This window comes from Haplochromis burtoni, unplaced genomic scaffold, assembly GCF_018398535.1.
Source record: "Haplochromis burtoni strain Fernald_Lab_line unplaced genomic scaffold, NCSU_Asbu1 Contig_100, whole genome shotgun sequence".
NCBI classification, from domain to species: domain Eukaryota; kingdom Metazoa; phylum Chordata; class Actinopteri; order Cichliformes; family Cichlidae; genus Haplochromis; species Haplochromis burtoni.
In genome coordinates this window covers 1734475-1755615 of record NW_024582461.1, presented here as the reverse complement: position 1 = coordinate 1755615, position 21141 = coordinate 1734475, and the positions used below count along the sequence as shown (strand labels likewise).

General features: G+C 41.1%; 1 protein-coding gene across 3 annotated transcripts in view; it reads left to right on the top strand.

Moving 5' to 3' along the window:
• kaznb (kazrin, periplakin interacting protein b) overlaps positions 1-21141 on the top strand; it is a 135226-nt gene that overhangs the window by 107627 nt on the left and 6458 nt on the right. For all 3 annotated transcript variants that reach the window (XM_014335196.2, XM_005927394.3, XM_005927395.3), the window contains exons 5-6: positions 2909-3016; positions 19961-20152. In XM_014335196.2, coding sequence (XP_014190682.1) covers positions 2909-3016; positions 19961-20152 — 300 coding nt within the window. The remainder of the gene's footprint in view (positions 1-2908; positions 3017-19960; positions 20153-21141) is intronic.

The window sequence follows — 21141 nt, the reverse complement described above, 5'->3', positions numbered from 1 at the left end:
ATAGTGTAAGGTAAAGGCCCTACAATAATAAAGAGAAAATAGTGATTAATATTGAATCTTTTTGCCAACATGGTGGTTAGTACTGTTGCCTCACAGTAGAAGGAGTGTGGGCTGGTGTAGGTGATCCTAAATTAGCCCATAGGTGTGAATTTGAGTGCTAATGGTTGTCTTTCTCTCGCTCTCTCTGTGCTAGCCCTGCGGCAGACTGGTCACCTGTCCAGGGAGTGCCTTGCCTCTTGCAGCTGGGACAGGCTCCATTTCCCTTGCAACCCTGATCAACATAAGTAGTGAATTAATGGATAAATTCCACTTAGCTGCTTCATTTTCAAGGTCCTGGAAGGCACGTCATGAGCACAGCCTGTGCTCTTCCTTTGACAGCAACCCAATATTTTTGTTGATTTGTGAAGTTTGGAGACTACGTGTAACTTCAGTAGAGTGTTGACTGTAATTCTAGTGGACGCGTAGTTAGATTAGATCAGATGCGCAGTGTTTAAAATCAGGAAATCTATATTTTAAATATGCAGTGATGTTTGCAGTCCATTCGTCGGTGTAAAAAATGTCAGTATATTCAGTCGACCAGAGAGAGAAGCTTAGCTCCCAGTCCAAAAATAACAAACAACAACAAAACAGTTCTCTCTCTTTGTCACAGGTTTTGAAGCAACAAATACACGTTTTTCTTTAGTTTAAATGTTATTAAAATACTCTACCTTTTTAATAGTAACATTGGGCCTAATGACAAAATGGTATCATCACATTTAACTGAGAGATGTGAGTGACAAAAACATTAACTTTATAAGACATAATTGGCCGAGATCACAAAGGGCAGCACAGACTGTCCCTTGTGGCCTCGGCTTGGGCAGCCAGGCTACAGGTGGACCTGCGCAGCTGGACCCTTTAATTTCCATAGCCTTTAACCTCTCACAGCTGAGGTCCAGCCAGGCCGAAATGAAGTGATTTGATAATCGCTCTCTGTGGTGCTCATTTGGGCCATGACAGGGTGTGTTCCCTTGAATTACAATGAACTGTACCTAACCAAAGCCCCTGTGGAATTGGTGGTCACTTAAATCAGTAAAAAGCTCAGAAAATATAATAAAGTACCAAGACAAATATCCAAAAAATGAAACATGCACATGGAGAAGGCAGATATTTAAATACTGCGTAACAGTTAATGATAATAAAATAGGGAGATACTATGGCTCCAGCAGAGGTATTGACATCTTTTTAAAAGAGTACAGAGAGCCAACACCCTTAAATAAGTATGGGAATAGATTATGTATTTGTCTCATCGCCAGCAGCTTCATCTTTTCCCTCTATCTATCCCTCTCATTAATGTTTGTGGTAAGAGCGGTCGAGCATGAGCCCGCCTGCTCTCCAATCTCCATATTAAAAATCAAAGAAAAGGTCAGCTTAACAACACCTAAACTGTTATTGACGGGTCAGGGGGATGGAGGAGGGGGAGAAAGGAGGGGAAGGTCAATAATGCAGATAAATACTATAGGGTTGTGAAATTAAAACTGTCAAAATATGCAGATTAGGAGGGAAAGAGTGAGATCATTGTTGAAGAAGAGTGGATGTGCACGTGGTTCTACTGTAGAAGGCACCTGAGGGTAGACAGTTATTGCTGTACTGAAGGAAAATGTCAAAATTTAGAAAATGCATTTGTATGTCTCTGTATCTGAGAGGAGAACCTATATTCATAGCCCCATAGAATGTATAAGGTAAGCAGGTTTAAAGATATTAAACCGACTGTGGGATCATAAGCCCACCATCATGCTCTACTTAATCACTCCCTGGTACAGTGAGGATATTGCTGACTCCCATAATCATTGTCATTTTTTATGGCATTTCATGCTTTAGACACCAGAGGTGGACCAGGAAAAAAAGGAAGAAGAAGCTGGGAGAAAGGCAGTGAACTGGAGAATTTTGATGACTTAAAAACAAACATGTGCTCCCTCAAACCATTTTTCTTTGAAAAGGGGAGGAATGATGAGCAGATGGGTCTCTTTCACTGCAATTCACAGGAGTCCTCCTTGAGCAGTTCCATTAACCTTTTATCAATGTATGGAGCACAAAAGATCATTGCACAGGCACAGTGTCTTCTGGCCTTACTCAGATAGGCAGGGGGTGGTGGAATTTTAGTATTAATTCAACGACCATGCATCATTACTGATACTCATTCTGTGGTGTAATTGCTTTGTGGATCACAACTGCAGTGATCTGTAAGAGAGAGACTCGTATTTTTTACATGTGTAAAATTCAGACGTCAGATTGCATTCCCTGATTTAACAGGCAGTCACACAGCGTTACATCAACATTTTATAGCAGAGAGTTTTGCTGACTAAAAACGCCATGGGTGGCACGGAGGTGCGTTGGTTAGCTTTGACATCCCACATCAAGAAAGGGTTTAAATTTCCTAATCTCTGGGCCTTTTTTCTATGGAATTTGAGCTCCTCTGACTGTGTAGGTTTCCTGCAGGCTTCCTCCCACAGAACAAAGACATGCATGTTAGGTTAATTGTTATTTCTAAATTGGCTGTTGGTGTAAATGTGCTTAACTGTGTAGGATAAAGTTTTGCACGTGAAAAATGAAAATGTCCAAAATTTGAGCTTAACACAATCCCAGCAGTTGGGATGATAACAGCAAATTATCAGCAGCTGCATGGTAAAGTACTATGACTTTCCAATATCAAATTTCATAAAAGAGGCGGTATTTGAGTTTCTTTAAAATACTTACATGTGTTTGGCAAGCCACTTTGCAACCCACCTCGACCCCAGCTCCTCACATTTGTGCTTTGATGCCTGCTCTGCGTGTGTGTGTGCGCTCCAGAACAAGAGCCATACAGCTCTTCTTTTTTTTTTTTTGATTGATCCATTTCAGTAAAATCTAACTTCATCTCTTTCTCCTACAGATCCATCCATGCGTCACAGGCAGAAGACAGTGGTGACAGACATGTGCTACCCAACAGAAATATCCAGCCTGATGGACTTTGGCACACCAGACTGCTCGCTAGGCAAAGGTACTGCGGCGCTCCAAAAGACAAGATGTTGCCTTGGTGACAGCAGGAAGTGAGCATGGTGAAGACAGACACAGAGCTGTCAGCTTGACTTGTGGGTGCAATGGGGAGTTAAAGCTGAGCAAAACGCTGCACAGGCTAGAGGGGGGTGAGAACAGTCAGATAACAGCACTTGGTGCCTGACCACGAGGGCTTTACCATCCATTACAGCCTTTGATTTATCGCAGCTAAATAACGTGTTTTTGTTTCCCAATGCAAGACACAGAAGTGCTGACACCAAATTGGGAGACTTGATTGATTCTCAGAGAAAAACATTTCACTCTGCAAACCCTTTAATCTGAATTGAACTTTATTGATGTTTATTGCGCTAGAGTTACAATGCAGCATGCAGTTATTGCAGGGCTGCGTGGCCACTTACCTCCTCCAATCACTGCTGTCAGTGTGCAGCTCAGGATAATAGCCTCTGTCAGTTTCTGAAGTGCAGCAGTCAAAGTGACCAGTGTGTATCCGTGGCACAAAAGGTATCGATCATGAGGTCAATTGATTGTATGTCCATTGTTGCTTGTGTCCGTTAGTGTTTCTCATTCTAATGACTACTATTGTCCACGCTTGTTCTCAAACCACAAAGTCTGCACTATAATTTTAATTCCGGTCTTTTCTTCCAAGTCTAAAGCCTCAAAGCTGGAAGAACATGCTCGGTTGCTGTTCGACAAGTCTGATGTCATTTCCATCGACAATGAGCTCTAGTGACCTCGGCCACTCATTCTCCTGCTTCTCCCACTGCCTATTGTTGTTTTGAGTTTTCTTCCTTTCCTCCTTTTTTTATACAGCCTGTACTTTCTGTAGGCAAGCTAATATTTTAATCCCACTTCATCCTAACTCTCTATCAGCACTCCCCAGTGCTGATAATGCAGACTGACAGGTCAACCGTTCTCTGCTGAGAGAAGGGAGAGCAATACAGCAGAGGAGAGTGGAGGGTAGAAAAAGAAGGCTTTTAGGATTTCTTCTTGCTTTAATGTTAGCAAAGCAAATGAATGGCATAGTGATACAGGGAGTTGAGCTGAAGAATAAGGGCACAGAGGAGTGGAAAATTTCAGACTGAAGAGGTGTCAGAATAAAAGCAATACTGTGAATAAAATTTGGTGTACCTGCACCATGACTTTAGATTTATGAAGTGCTACATTTGACGAAAAAAAAGTATCTATTTAAATAAAGACAAAGAAAACAGATATAGAAAGGTTCAAATATTAATCTAAGTGAATATAATTACATTATTATTAGATTGAATCATTCAAAAGTTCTAATAAACTAAATCAAGGATTTATGATGCAGGCCATAACCTAAACCCAAAGCATTTGCAGCATCTGCCTTTCTCTACAACGAGATAAATCTCCTTCTTTTTGATGTCTTACAATAACTGCCAATGAAGAGTTACTGTTGCAATCTTTACTCTGAGCTGTGATCGGACAGAGAAAATGAGCCTGGCAGTAATCCTTGAGGTGTCAGTGCGTGACTGACAGATCCATTGCCTCATGTGACAAGTATCTGGTTAGACCACATTTGATCTTTGGACGGAGTTAAAAAGCTAAGCATCAACCTCTGACAGCCGGGACAAACGGCGCAGCTGCTCTGAACTGCTGTCACATCTTTACATGCAAGAGATTTAACTGAAGTTTCTGTGACATACAAACACTCCTACACACACAAATATATTATGCTTACACTTTAGTATGCTAGTTATGTTGCTCAGGTGCTCATAAACTTAAAAAAAAGAAAAGAAAGGTTTCTATCTAAGTGGGCCCTTTAGGCTGAATTAATTCAGGTACAGTCCTGTCTCTTTTCTTCAAATCACCTCACTGTACCTGCCTTTGGGTTTTGAGCCTGAAGAGGCTCGAGAAGAAAACTGGACCAGCCTTCGCCTTATTTATTATTAATCTGTTCAAACACATCACCAGTTCCTATCTAACGTGGCACAGTCTGTCCTTACTCAGCACTGGGCAAAGACCAACCCCATCCCCGGCGGGTTAATGATAAGGTGCATTGCTCATACTAATGTTCTAATCTCACTGTGAAGAGGTAAGGCGGTTTAGTTTGAAGTAATTCGCCACTGTTGTGGTCCTTTTTCTCCTCTTTAAAGCGCTTTATACTGAAGTTTATTTGGCTGTGTTTGGAGGGGGATTTGTTTTCCTTTCTATGGCCAAAACACACATTCGCATCCAGGAAGTGAGCACTGTACACTCATGTAGAGGCCCACAGAGAGTGCATAGCTTTCACAGAGGGGTGTATCCTCTTGCGTTCAGCTGGTGGAGTGTAAAAGCACACGCTTCACAGTGTTCTCGGCCATCAGGTGGGGTGAGAACGCCACTGACTCACCTGGCTCATTACCTGAGGGCCTTGGTGCAGTTTGTATTCCCCGCCCCCTCCACCCTCCCACACGTGTGTAGGAGGCGGGACGGAGGGGGGGAATGAAAAGCGGTAGTGGGCGTGGGTGAATGTTGTCCTAGTTGCCCGTGGACACCTCGTTACGCAGGTACACAGAGAAAGAGGCTCGTTTGGTAAGAAAGGGGGCAGGAAAGGTAGCGAGTTTCTCTCAGGGGATGAGTTCCTGGTAACCTGTTTGGGTGGAGCCACAGAAAGCAGAGCTGGGAGCGGCCGGACCGGCAGCGCAGTGTGCGTGTGTGTGTTTGTATGTGAGGTTTGAATGGTCTGTGTGTGCACTGGCCGGGACGCATAGGTGTGCGTTTAATTATTATTTTTTAAATCTGCTATGAGAGCTCACACCGAGGCTGACAGTGGAGCCGAGCATAGCCTGTGCCGAGAAGGACATGAGGTCCGAGAAAGAGGAGGGGAAGGCCGGTGAGTGATCAATAGAAAATAGACGGTGAAAAAAAGACGTGTGTGTGCGCGCGTGTGTGTGTGTGTGTGTGTGGGTGTGTGTGTGAGGGAGAGAGGGAGGGAGAGAGAGGGTGAGTGAGTGGGTTTACTGTTCGTGTCCTAATGCGTGTGCTTGCCTGGACTGATTACATAATAGGAATATAAAAGTTACAACAAAGCTGATTAATTTCTGAAATTTCACGTTTGAGACTGAAATTATTTGTGATGCAGTGTAACAAGCGCTGCTGTAGGACACGCTACATTTGACTCAGGCGTTTTTATTTGGTACATGCCTGATTTAACTTAGGCACCTACTTATTGTCCCGATGTAAAGCGTGGACTTTGTATATTTATTTGACAGGTAGACTATAGATTTATTCAAAACAATATCATTAGTTTATAAAAAAAAAAAAGACATCTCCACTGCGCCTCGGATTGCTTTAATGCTCGATTAATTGGCCCCTTTATTCATGATCGATCATTATAATATTTGCTAGGTTAATCCTAATTGTTTTCTAGAACAAACAGAAAGCAAGTGAATTCACTGTAGCAGAATACACATTTGAATGTGCAGGAAAAATGTGTTGTTTTAAGTAGTTAAAATTAAAAGTTACAGTAAACAGTTAATCAGCTCAGTTAGGTTTTGACAATCAGATCATAAATCAATTGACTGATTTCACCTGCTCTAATATTAAGTAATCGAACCAAGCTTCTCTTCTTGCCAGCTGTGATATTGAAGTGGTTCTCATGGCAAAATATTACAAATATTTTTGATATATTAATTATATGCCATGAAATGCTGTTAGAATTACTGAAGTCACATTGTTATAAAACTGATGTTTTTCCCCAATACTGTGTTATTATAAGTCTTACCTTTTGATCTGACTGTGGTTCATTTTTTTTTTAATACTCATAACCACATGCCTTTTCCCTCCACTATAAAAGCTGATTAATTTAAATCTATTCCATATCCCAGGATTATTTATTTTACTTAAGTAAAAGTGACCTACATACTGTATGACACGTTTATATGGATGATCTTTTAATCTTTTACATTGTGCATGAACTGTGATGTTTCATCAAATTCATGTTCGGTATAAAGGAGTTTAGTAGCTCAGCAGACATAATGAAGCTGGCCTATAATCTAAGAGCTACATTGGCCGTTGTGTTTGGATTCATTTAGGAAGCAGACGCACTGTATTATCCAGAAAACTGAAGAATTAAGATGCGTTATGTTTGATGGAAAATGAGAAGATCTTCTGCTATGGAGAATCTTTTCCTAGATGCCATGAAAAGGTTTCTTTGATGCTGCTGTGGGTGTGTGTCTTTGTCTGTCTACACATTCAGATGGATTTGTTGTGGTTGTTTATGAATCAATAGAGATGAGTTTCATCCCACAGTGTGTTGCATGACTCGTACAGGAGCTCATGTTTGCTGAAGCCTGAGGTCACTGCTCAGAAATTTGAAAGACAATGAGTTTGACCGACTGCACTGCAACGCACAGATTGTTCTTTTGCTGTTGCCGTCCCACTCACTGCGCTGTTGTGAAGTTATTCACCGAGACCGTTACACACAGCGTGTGGCGCATCTTTACATATAAAGTCAAGTTTGTTTGTTTTGTTTTCTGATTTCTTCGATCCTGTTTCTGTTTGATCTCCCTGTGAGCTGTAACTACCCTGAGCTAATCACAGGCCGTTATTGCTTTCAGCATCTCAACAAGTGCAACAGTTAACAAGTACAGAATGGGTAGTTTTTGCAGTGTTTTACATGATTTAAACTTGAGTAAGGCTTTTAACGTTACACACATAAGCTGCAGCCCAGCAGGCGCCACCTGCAGTTTGTGAGATTATTCAGGCATGCTCCAGGACATGAGGGACACTGTGTATCAAAACACGTGGATTTCCAGTTCTGCACAGACTAGATCCTGTTGTTCCTAGCAGATGTTAAGGCTTGTCTGCAGATTCAAACTGAGGGTTGTTCGCCATTTTCTTCTTCAGCGATTGACATCATGAACCCAACCTCAGACTCATTTTCAGTATTTTCTTTTCTTCTTCAGGATTCATAGTTTGTTGATATGCACAAGTCCATTTATGATTGGGACTTAAGTGAGTTGACAAAGTATTTGATGGCTTCTGGTTGCTTTGTTTCAGATACTAACATGGTGGCATGATGGTGACTTTACAATTTGATGGTAAACACCTCAGTTCATTAAACAATTTTAGTTTGCCAAACTGTTTCTTGACTGTAAATGGTGACCTTTTAGAGGTGCTAGTTGAAAGCATTTCTTCTCCTTGGACAAGCCATTTTTCTCCTTCCAGGCCTGTGGCCTTTCTCCAGAGCTGCATATTTATAATACTGACATGAGCGTGGTATCGATCTTCTAATCCTTCTCTTGTTAAGAACACAGGAGTATTTCCCAAACTGTCAAACTATGCCTTTAAAATAAATGCAGTATGAAATATCATAGCAACCTGACTATGTAGCATCTGTTAAATCCTGTGTGGCTTTACCACAGGAGCTTGTGCTTGATATCTAAGCAGATGTATCTGAGTGAAAACAGCTTGAGCAGATTGATTGGCTTCTCCGGTGTCTCACATTAGAACAGGGGGAAATTGTTATATATGGTGTAGCTTTAGAGGGATGAGGTCATTTTGATTGATTGAGCTGAAAGCTGGATAATAGTACATTCCCTGTACAGTCACTTCAGTTTTATTCCTTTGTCATAAACTGAAGGAGTGCCCTTTTCAGTTCCTTCATGCCAGCAGGGTTAAGTAATCACTGGATGATTCACTTTATGTAAACAAAACCAATGCACAGGGAAGGATGCCAATTCCAAGTGACATCGAGGGCGGATGCATCTCTTGACCATATTAAAAATATTTAAATTACTTTCAAGTTCTCGGAGCCTCCAAATGGAGCATCTTTGGCAGAGTGCCTAACCTGCACATTATAAACACGTGAATCAATTACAGCTATCTTCACTTGGCATCCTTGCACTGACCTCAGTTGTAATGTAACCCCCTCCCCCCCAGGCAATTAATTAATGGAACTGTTCCTGATAGATACTGTATACTTGCACAGATGTTCATTCCAGAGTCTAAGCAACTTAACACTTACACTGTTTTCATTCATCAGACCTTGTTTTTGCACATTTGGCTTGAAATAAAATACTGGTTCTACAGCACAGTAATGTACCAAGTTTAAGATTTAATTTGAGTAGGATTGGTTTAGTATGGTCATTTTTAATGCTGTACTGAGCATTTTGTGGTACAAGGGTAAACGGCACACAAATTGCAGTTGTTTAAGAGTAGTTGCACGTTCAGAATCCAAATTTTATTTTGGGAAGCTGTGCATTGTTTCAGTATTAGATCATGCACAGGTCAGAGATTAAATTGAGGTTGAATTGTCTCTGAATGCTGGGAGTAAAGGTTTGAGAATCCAGGTAAATAATAACCAAAAAAAAGGAAAAAATCTGTCAGCTAGAGAAAGACACTGCGGTTTGCTTGCAGAAAAAAAAATCATAAAGGCCAAACACCCGTTTATGACTGCACTAAATGTCAGGAGTGCTATCTAGGAAAGGAGAGCAGACTTGTGTCCTTGTCAATGATTAAGGGAACACGTTGTGTCCCTAACTAGAAGAATCGCCACGAAATGCAAACCCTGGGTAAGAGACATGAAATGAAACTAGATCTGTGGACCCATAAAAAGAAATCAATCTCTGACTCGTGAGACTTTCTATGTTGGTGACAAAGCAGCATCTTCTGTCAAGCACTGTGCTTCACTGGAATCAACACTGACAGAAGCAATGGGATAAATCAGAGATGTACAGGAGCGACGTGTGTGCTCAGAATTGGCTAAATGTAACGAACCCACTGGGTGAAATTTCACCATTCATCAGTACAGCAATCGTAAACATAGCTATAAATCACCCAACAACGAACTTTTCAAGTGAACAGCTGGAATATTCTAGATGTGCAAAGCTGGTAGAGACAAACCCTAAAAGACTGGCAGCTGTAATTGCAGCAAAAGGTGGTTCTACAAAGTATTGACTCAGAGGGCTGAATAATTCCGCACACCCCACTTTGCAGTTATTTATTTGTAAAAAATGTTTGGAATCATGTATGATTTGAATTTATGTTATGTTAGTAAATTTTAGAAAACTACAATCATTTTGTATGTTTATATTTGAATTTTTGATGTATTAGCTGGATTTGTTATCTATAACCGTGTTGAATTATCGATTAAATGGTAAATACTTTAGTCAGGTAGGTTAAAGAGTCAGTAGCATGCATTATTTATGCGCAGATGTATTATAGACAAGCCAGGTGTAATAGCCTGACAGAGGAATGGACCTGACCCATACGTGCAGGGACTTTTTAGGATGCAACAGCACAGTGCTCAGAGTCTCCGGGTGTCAGGGCATTAGAAATAAGGTGTTTGCTTACATCTTTTTGATCTCCTGGTTTGAAGCTCATCAGTGCTTTTACTGCTATTTGTAGCTTAAGCATATCAAATCTGATTTAATGCTGCCCACACTCTCTATACAATCTCCAATCCATTTCCACACAGGTTCCTGCTGTGCCCATAGTACAAGTTGACAATAAAGATGCTAAATATAGTTTTGCTGATGATTTTACAAAAGCCACTAATCGCTGCAGCGTACCTATGCCATCCACCCACCCAACCTCCCCTTAATTTGACTCAGCAGGGTGCCCCTGAAAGAATGAATGTATTTACTTATGAAGCTTCTCACTCTCAGTTGTTTCTCTTTCTCTTGTGTCAGGCATGGGTTTGGAACTGATTGGTTACAGTCATTTAATAAATCTGTAAACACATGGTTTGGTTTTTCTGTCTGAAGTTGTAAAAAAGCTCAGAAGACTTCTAGAAACTAATCTGAACTGACATTTGTTCAATGTAGAATTGGAAGGAGGAGGCAGCGTGATGGTAGATTTCACTCTTGTCTCACAGAAAGAAGGTCCTATATTCAAATCACTGGCCACCCGGGGGCCACCCGGGGGCCTCTCTCTGTGGCGTTTGCATGTTTTCCTTGCGTCTGTGTGGGTTCTCTGAAGATACTCCAGCTTTTCTCCACAGAAGGAAGATGCAGATGCATGTTGGCCTCGAATGATTGTCTGTTTCTGTGTGTAGGGCCTGTAGTAGCATGGCCACCTCTCCAGGAAGTACCATGTCTCTCATCCTATGGATGGATGGAATTATTTGAGTGGGAGAAAGGAATTGAAAGGAAGGTGTTGTTTTGGAGTTTTTTTTCTTTTAACTTGACTCCCTGATTTTATATATCTGTAGTTATGCAATCAGTTGTAAGACCACACACTTTGGCCCCTTTTATCTGTCGCTACCATGATGACATACTTGCACTGACGGGGCCAACACGCCTATGTTTATCCAAATATGCTGAGGCTAATGGGAATCAACCTAGTATTAGTCATAAACAAAAGTATGTAAAGGTTTCATCCAGTGGTTCTTCAGATGCCAGAGATACCATAAGAAAACTAGTAACGTCACTCAGATACTCTTGTGTACCATTCACACATCACCACTCTGATGAAGCACTCTAAAGTTATTTGCAATGTGACGCAAGTCACATGAATGTTTTGTTACTGACTGTATGCCTTGCATGGCTTTTAAGGTGTATTTTTCCTCCCTTTAAAGGTTACACAGTTACTTGTATGAGCTGAATCACACTGTTGTCTTCTCTCATGTCAGTCTTGCCCGAGCTTCATACCATAAATAGTGAAGGCCAGAGCTCAGCAGGCATGTGCGCCTGTTCTCATAATTTACTATAGAAATAGCCACCTTTAAGCTCAATTGCACACACTAAGTGAAACCATTTTCAGAAACTCAGGACACTATAAATATAAATTAAAACAGGAGGCATTGCTGTGCAAATAATTCAAGCCTTTCATTGAAAATAATACTAAATATTGAAACTGAAAAGCTCTTTTTCACCCCTAAATTTGATGCTGATAACATGATACAGGAAAAGCTTGGACGATTGCTACTTTACTGCATAAATTCTTCCTTTAACAATGCTATTTATAGTTCAGAGGAACTGAGCGATTTTTATAGTTTAGAGACTGCAATGTTGTCCTGTCCCTTCTAGATGTGGGATTTCAGCAGCCCCATTGGCCTCTTTTGTCATTTTACAGCTCCCTGCTGCAACGAGGGCAGTTAAGCATCCAGACCCTTTTGTTAAGGAGTCTGGCTGCTGTAATATGGGCAGAATATAGTTTACTTATTTCAGCAAGACCATGGTAGAAGCCTTCCTTTAGAAAAAAAAAACATTGTTGGATTGGTAGCATAATGGTGAATAGATAAAGATATGTGTATAGCGTTCAGCACCTCCATATCATCACCGACGTCAAACAATCTAGAACGGATCAGAAGATCACAGACATTCAATGTAGGCTTTTGGCCTTGTCCCTTTTAAACATTTTACACATTGGTGCAGTGGTTAGTGCTGTCACCACAAAGGAAGAAGGTTCCTGATTCAAACCCCGGCTGGACCCATAGTGTGTGGAGTTTGCATGTTATCCACGGGGCGTGTGGGTTTTCTTTCAGTTGCTCCGTCCTTCTCCTACAGTCCAAAGACATGTATGTTAGATCTGTGCTACGTAAATGCACAGACGTAGCATTTGCAGTACATAGCACTGCAAAATCTTTGCAACTTTACATGAAGAAATGTTATTCTGAAACTATAAACTTGCTCATGCAGTCTTTCCAGGTTGTTTCAAATGGTCTATTTATACCCAGTTATGTGACTGAGCTGCTGCCAATTAACCTTATTAGATGTGAGGTGTTCCACCGTGAACCAGGCCAGAGGCTTAGATCCACAGGTTAAGCCCTTCTAGCTCTTCTGAAGTTGAGGCTTAAATGTAAAGGTTACAATTTGTGGTTTCTTTCATTTACTTAGCTTTGTTTGGCTCTAATAATGAGCTTTTCTGCTTAAATTTACCTTCAGAGTTTTTGCTTTGTGCTTATGTCTTTTTTTGTCTTTTACTCCTGTTTACATCGCATTTTATAATTATATTATTAATAATCATAAGAAATCATTTTAGTTCACTTTCTTCAGGGACTCTGTTTGAGTCAACACAATCACCTGCAATGCAGCTACACACTTACCGGTATGTAATGTTTTTCTTTTTGCATAAAGCCTCCGAGCAACTGCTGTCCTGAAAACAAGTTTTTGATGTTTCTATTAGTTCATTCTAGGTAACGTTTATCAACAAGTAGAGCTTAGGAAAGAAGAGCTTATTAGGAGGCTTTTATGGAGTGTTTTAAAGACTTTGGTGGTTGTTTAAAACAGCTCTGCTCATATCAGCCACTGACAACAAAGCTTTTTGTTACAGTGAGGTGTTTTTATCCCCAGTAAACACTTGTCATATTGCTTAAAATTTGGTTTAAAGAAAGCTTTGATATATGTTTTCCTGCTTTATTATTCGCTGCATGGTCAATTTTTTTCTTCTTTTTTCTTTTTCTTTTGAGAAATGTGCCATTGAATGGGGCTGCTTTGATGTCCCAATATATTAGCCAGGCCCCCTCCAATGCGACACCAGAACATTTCTCAGTGCTTTCTCTGGAAAGCCATTACAGTTTTCATCATTCAGCTCCAATTCCCTGCACATTTGCTGCATTACAGATATCATATTATAGCTGTGCATCAACAGTAAGGGACTCAACTGAGTGGAAAAAGACAGTGCATGATCTTCAGAAGTAAACAAAATGCCTTGAAGCTCTACAGTTTTTCTGATTATTGAAAAAAAGCTGCAGTTTTTCTCCCTGTAATACGCTCTGTTTAAACATGTTGACACACTGTGATATATCGACAGAGGACGTAATAATAATAACAGCTCTTCACACAGCCCTCACACACCTGGACAGTCGTAACACCTATGTTAGAATGCTGTTTGTGGACTCCAGCTCTGCCTTCAATACAGTTCAACCCCACAAACTGGTTAATAAACTAAGCAACTTAGGACTCAGCAGCTCACTGTGCAGCTGGATATTGGACTTCCTGAGCAACAGACCCCAGAACGTCAGAATGGGAGAGCACACCTCCTCCACCCTCATTCTGAATGTGGGTGTCCCACAGGGGTGTGTCCTTAGTCCCCTGTTATTCTCACTTTTCACCCATGACTGTTCACCAATCCACACCAGTAACACCATTATAAAATTTGCTGATGACACCACCGTCATAGGACTGATGGACAACAACGATGATTCAGCCTACAGAGAGGAGGTTCAGCATCTGAAGCGATGGTCTGAGGACAACAACCTGCATCTGAACACATCCAAGACCAAGGAGATGGTAATCGACTTCAGAAGAACAAAGCGATCTGAGCACTCTACCCTCTACATTGATGGGGAGGAGGGAGAAAGGGTAGAAAGCTTTAAATTTTTCGGAGTCCACATCTTGGCCGACCTTAACTTAACATCTCCCACCAGGAAGGGAAAGCACAACAAAGGCTGTACTTCCTCAGGAAACTACGTCAGGCCCAATTACCCCAAAGACTGCTAGTAAACTTCTACCGCTCCACCTTCGAGAGCCTTCTGACCTACTGCTGCATACTCTGGTTCAACTGCTGCACCGCGGAGGACAAGAGGAAACTGCAGCAGGTGGTGAGGGCAGCAGAGCGGGCAATCGGTACTTCACTAACGCCCCTCAGAAACATCTATACTGGCAGACTTCAGCAGAAAGCCAGCACCATCATCAAAAACCCCCCACACCCTGGACACTTCCCTCTGGTAAACGTTACAGGTCCATCAGGTCAAAGACAAACAGACGCAACAGAAGTTTTTACCCACAGGTTGTCAAACATGCCCTACCTCCACCCTGATTGAAGGATAACTGCACTCCATAAATCATATTTCTGTTTATACTTCAATGCAACCAACACCCCTACCTCTTTAAACTGTATTTATTATAACCTTATTTAGCATAGTTCCAACAGCACCCCCCCCCCCCCACTCAATGTGCAATATCACTGATCACACTGCACCTCTCAATGCACCTGCTAGTTAGATGGCATGTATGTGTAAGTATATAGATGTAAGCGTGTATGTGAAAATATGTGTGTGTATGTATGTACGGATGCATATATGTCATATGTGTATGTATGTGCGTGTATGTTTGCAGGTGTATGTATAACTTGTACATATCTTTCTTGTGTAAATTTGTCAGTTATTGTGTAAATACTTACGCTATTGTGTACTTCACACACATGGAGAAATGCCAAACTGCCTTTCATTGTTCTTGTAACGGAGACAATAAGAAGCTATTCTATTCTAATTCAATACTAATCTTCTAAAAGAATCCAAAGCTGTGGTTTGCACTTTGTGTGGTGCTGCACTTGTAGCTTAATAAGAGCTCATGCAGAAAAATGATTTGAAAGTTTTGGCCGGATCTTCTTTGTCTGCAGGAATAACTTCCTTCATATTTTTAACAAGTGTCTTGCCAACATGTTCGTTCCATGGAAGCTAAAGCTGTTCAACCAGACTGAACGGCCTCCTCTTGATTTTTCTGCCATGAAGCTGTCACATAAATTTGTTTGTTACATTTTTTTTATACAAGAAAAGGTGATCTCTTAGAGCCTAAAGTGAAAATCTCAGAAAGCCCACCTACACTCCTTAATGAAGGTTCATCAGGTATTTAAGAGAGAGGTGTGGGGTATTACAGCATGTGTGGTAAAGATCTTAGAAAGCTCCGTGTGCCCTCGTTATCCAGCTCAGCTGTTTTCACTTACTGTACCGGAGAGATTAGAGGAGAACAGCCAGCACCACTGCCTCTGGGTTTGTCTTGTATACTGTACTTTTAAATTACACAAATCTGAATTGGCAGGAAGACCAAGGCGGAAAAATGACAACCATGCACATCATAGCTCCTCAAGGCAGAATGGTTAGCTGCTGTCACTGCAGAGATTTTTGACGCCCTGCTCGACTGTCAAATGTCATTCTAATGGTTTTGCTTATTAAAAATATTCCATGCTGCTGGAGAGGCTACCATTTATGATATCTTGTGGAACAAAAGTGCTTTGTTAAACGGTACAAGTACACCCAAATTACAGAAATGTTACCATGCTAGCAGCTAGCTGCAAGGACTGTTGCAGGTTTGAGATATCTGTTCAATTCATCTGTGAAGGTTCTCAGGCATCCAGGTCATTGTAGCCTAAAGAGCTTGGAAAGAAGGTGTCTGTAGTCCCTGAAGACGTTTCACCTCTCATCCAAGAAACTTCTTGAGTTCTAAGAGCAACTGGTGGAGAGTCCCAGACTTTAAGCCCTATGAGACCGTCCCCAAGAGGGTCATGGACCCCCTATTGATCCTCTGCCTAATCACACCCACTCCGTGTGAAAAAAGGTGTGGGTCACAATCAGCCATGGTTGATTGTGAACCATTGTGAATCCTAGCCCCACCCTATCATGTGATCTGTTCAATTCAATTTTATTTATACAGCACCAAACCACAGCAACAGTTGCCTCAAAGGGATTTGTGTTGTAACATGTAACATATCATAACATTGTAACATCTATGCTATAATAATAGAGAAAGTCCCCCAAAAATGAATCCATTATTGCTGGGAAAAAACTTGGCGACAGTGGGAAGGAAAAAATCCCCCTAACAGGAAGAAACCTCCAGCAGAACCAGGCCCAGGGAAAGCCGGTCATCTGCTGTGACCTGTCCGGTGTGATGGGAGGAAGACAGGATAAAATATACACTGTGGAAGAGAGTCCGAGGTTAATAATAACTAATGTTTAACTGCAGAGTGGTGTATAAACACATAGTGAGTGAAGAAGAAACACTCACGGGAAGCCCCCAGCAGCCCAGGCTTATTGCAGCGTAACTAAAGGAGGATTCAGGGTCATCTGATTCAGCCCTAACTATATGCTTTATCAAAAAGGAAAATCGTAAGCCCAATTGAAAATAGAGTAGATCTATCCCCAAGAGTCCTGGAAAATGTGTTTAGATGTCTCATGAGAAATATTTTCCATTTCTAGTTAATCCACAAGCCTCACATTTAAAGTTCTCTGGAACTACTTCTACCATTTTTTTTTTCTATTCGGTTTGTGGCCTCCTTCTATTAACCGGGACATTTTCCGTGCATAGTGAGACACAAACTGCTTTTAAAATGCAACAAGAGCATTAGCTTTAAATGGACTTTCTCATCCAAGTTTAATATTCCACCGTAGTGCACGTTAAGCATCTTTGATCAGTCATGTATACAAATGAGGCCACTTTAATCCTGCATATGGTTCACAGGAGACTAGTTCAGGTCTTTGACCACCAATCAACACATTTCCAACACCCACTTAACCTTCCCGGTGCCTCTGCTTTCTCTAACACCTCATCATAAGCCTACAGCTACTATATGTGCTCTCCTCAGCTGTGTGTGCGTGTGCGTGCTGGGTTTTAATAGCTCTGCTATGCAAGGAAAAGGGACAGAGATTGACCTGCTACTGACTGGCTTTGATGGACAAACTAATGGGAGGCTTGGATGAGAAGTTCATTGAATGGGACGCTGCTGAGTAGGAAGAGAGTGGGTTCTCTTCTTATGTGGGAGGACACTAATAGCTTTGCCAAGCTCTCTGCACAACCACTCAAAGCTCAGAGAGCATACTGCTTTGTGTGGCTTATATGACTCCTGTCAGTTTAAATTGCTTTTTTAGATTGCATAAAACAGTGTATATGGAGGTGAATTATCTGTAGGTACAGGCAATGGATGGCTCGCCTCTGTCGGCACCCTTTTCTTTATGTCCTTTCACTCTTTTTGAGATGTGAAACGATCACATACATCTGCTGAAGAAGTCTTAACTTTTATTTTTCCTCAAGTTTTACCACAATTTGAGTTGTTTAAAAGAAAAAAACTTCCTGCAGGTCCATTTCTGTGTATTTTAGCCTGTGTCTGCTGTGTGAGCCGGTGTATTTAATTGTGAAAGAGGATGATGCTGAAAATGAATGCGAAATTGGATTTGGGAGAAATGTGTTATTGATTCTTTGTAAGTTAAACACATTTCTCACTAAATCCACCGTAGATACCCTTAGGACAAAATGCTCACACTTTGTTATTGAGGTACAGCTTAATGGATATAACACAAGCGTGTAATGATGCTAATACTTGGCAACTAAAATGCAGCTATTTCCAAACTGACAGCTAATGACAAGAGTCGATCAGCATCCACATCGCAGTGAAACAAATATAAAGCGTCCTCAGAAATAATGTCCAATTCTGTCCAGTGTCATCAAAAGCAGCTGCCGGGCTCCCGTGACAAAAATAGGAGAGCCTGCAGGTAAACAGATGAATAAATGGATTTAAGCTGCAAGAAGGCCATGAGAGATTGCTCTCTCTGGGAAACAAACTCTTTTTGTCACATGCAGCACAGAGCTGCCCGCTGTGCTTCCAGAGTCCCGCGCTGACAGAGACCGATGGACTGTCCCCTCCTCTCTTATCGGAGCTGCTGCAGCCCCACAACGTCTGGCTGCAGGCCTGCTAAGACCTTCTCGTTTTTCCTCTGATGCAGGCTTCCTCACGTTGACGTCGGCTCTCTCTATAGTTTTATACAAAGTTTTGAAGGCATTGCCTTAAAAATTAGGGAGCACTCCACTTCTTTACTTGAAATATTGCTGTACGAACGACATCCCTCGATGGTTAGTTGAGCTTATTGATCCAGGCTGAAACAACTCTGTAGCTGCTGGATCGTTTCCATGGTTTGTTTGTTTTTTTCCAGTCATGCATTCTGGATCATCACCGTTTTTCCAGTGTATGTGCTCTCAGTTTAACACGGGGTTAAATTGGGGTTACCTCTGAATTCCTGTTCCCAAGGCCCATGATGTTTTCGTGCGTGTGTGCGTTTGCTGTTGTTCTTTTGACACAGCCATCTATCAGACATTTAGCTTTTCTTTGAAGTTAACATCAGAGCCTTGAGTGACGCTAGCTTGATTGCAGATTCTTATTCATGCAACAGAAAGTAAAACTCTAATGCCTGTAATTCACACATACACAAATGCACACTCACACATTTATCCTTTTTTAAAATTGTTTAAAACTAACAATTTCTCACTGATTTGTTAATTAATTTTTTGTCTGTCGGATTCCCAACAGAAGTCACCCAACGTATTTTCCTGGACCTCAAAACTTGTTTTGTCTGAAAAATGTCAAAAGTTACTTATGCTTTCGAGCATATCTGCTAAGGTTATAAATCACTTTTTTAACAAGAAAAATTGTTAATCAAACAGTTTTTTGACTAATTTTCTGCTTATTTAACTCGTGATTTATTAACCCATCATCCCTTATAAGATCCAAATAGCTTTTTTTTTCTTTATGCAGCGCTCTATGGTATTGAGTTATTTTTTGGGGAAATTACAAATCTATCATTGCGTTTGCAGGTTTTATTCTATGCTGAAATGCTTTGGCTGACTGCGTATTTCATCTGTCTTTGTTCTTGCGTTCTTCTGGAACAGACCTTCTACCCTTTATGTGCGCAGTATAAATCATCGTGACACTTTTGCTAGTACGGGTTTCCTTCAATGGACTTTTTCATTGTTTCTGTCCTCTGGCTTTACAAATGTGTCCACCAGCTTGTGCCACTGCGTTCGCTCTTCAGTTTGTCCTCGCCTTAGTTCTCTGCTCATGTTTGCTTGCCTGTTTCCCCTGAGGGATATGAGGCATTGCACAGCTGAGGGAAAATACGGCACAGAGGAACACAGCCCGAGTGTGTGCCGCTTATATTTTATTAAGTCTTATCAGGCTGCTGTCTCTTGCGTACTACCATCACCAGTGCCAGGCCTGAGTCTGTCACTCAGCATGTAACTACATTTCTGCAACACCTCTGGCAACATCTGAAGGGAAGCTGTAACTTTTGTGGTTTGATGTATTGAAGAATTTTATCACTTTTGTTATTAGTTCATATTTTTCCATTTCCTGTTGCATATTTTGCCCCTTTTGGACATCCCTGTAGCTTACTCTTTTATTTCCATCCTCCTTTCTCATTTTTTTCTGCACACTTACCCTCCATATTTATTCTACACATAATCTAAATTTGCAAACTCTTTCTCTCCTTCAGTGTTGCTGCGTGAAGAGGTGGTCCAGCTCCAAGAGGAGGTCCACCTGCTGAGGCAAATGAAGGACATGTTGACTAAAGACCTGGAGGAGACCCAGGGCGGCTGCTCTGCCAATCTGCTTTCTGCCACTGAACTCCGTGTGCAGCTGGGTGACAAGGAGCAGGAGCTGGACCGTGCCAAGGAGGCCTTACAAGGTCAGAAGCAAACAGACATCTTGTCGTCTTGCCTAATCTACCAGAACCCCCGTGTTTCCAGCACCTACCTACTTCAAATGTACAGCAAATACAGCTGTCCAAGCTTTCATGGGGATGTTATGTCAAGCCAGAATATCTTGTAATTAAATGAAATCCACTTTGTCTTACCAAACAAAAGCAGACAGTATAAATTATTTTTTTTTCCATTACATGACAAACCTTGGGACATCAAAATGATCTACAAAGTCATTTTTTTGTATTCGTACAAAAACGTCTTCTACGTTGTGCTTTCTCACAGTAATTGGTTCAATTAAATGTTTCCAGGCAGCATATACAGTGGTGTGTGCATGGTTCATCTGTCCAAAGAAAATTGTTCCAGAAGTCTTGTGGTTTGTCTTAATGTGTCTTAGTGCCATGAACTTTAATATTTAACTTGCTAACTGAGGCCTGGGGAGGCTGATATGAAGCTTTTGGCCTTTTTGAAGTTTCTCTGAGCGTTTCACAATCTGAAATTCACAATCTTTTTCAGGGAGGGGTGGGGGCATTTGCGTGGGATGTCCACTTGTTGGAAGATTGGCTTGAATGTTTTCCACATGTGAATAATCTTTCTCTCTGTAGAAATGATGGACTTGAGATTGTTTGGAAATGTTTTTATCTGCCTCTGCTGAGACATAAAACGTTAGAAATGACTGTGTTTACTTTCTGTTTCACAGCTTTGAGGAAAAAACACAGTTTGTATGAAAATCTATAAAATAACTATTTATCCATTTATACTTCTGCATCTACCAGGTTTTCTTTGTATAAACGGCTCACTTAAATGTTTTATATCTAGACAGTATATCTCTTACTGTCCGTGGTTTTATATTCAACTCTATACATTAAGAGTTATCATGTTCTTTACCGACTCTTAAGAACAAGCATGCCAAATAGCTGGGTGTTTTCCATTTTTGCATTTGTTTACTATAATTTTGGCTCTCAGATTCTTGGTG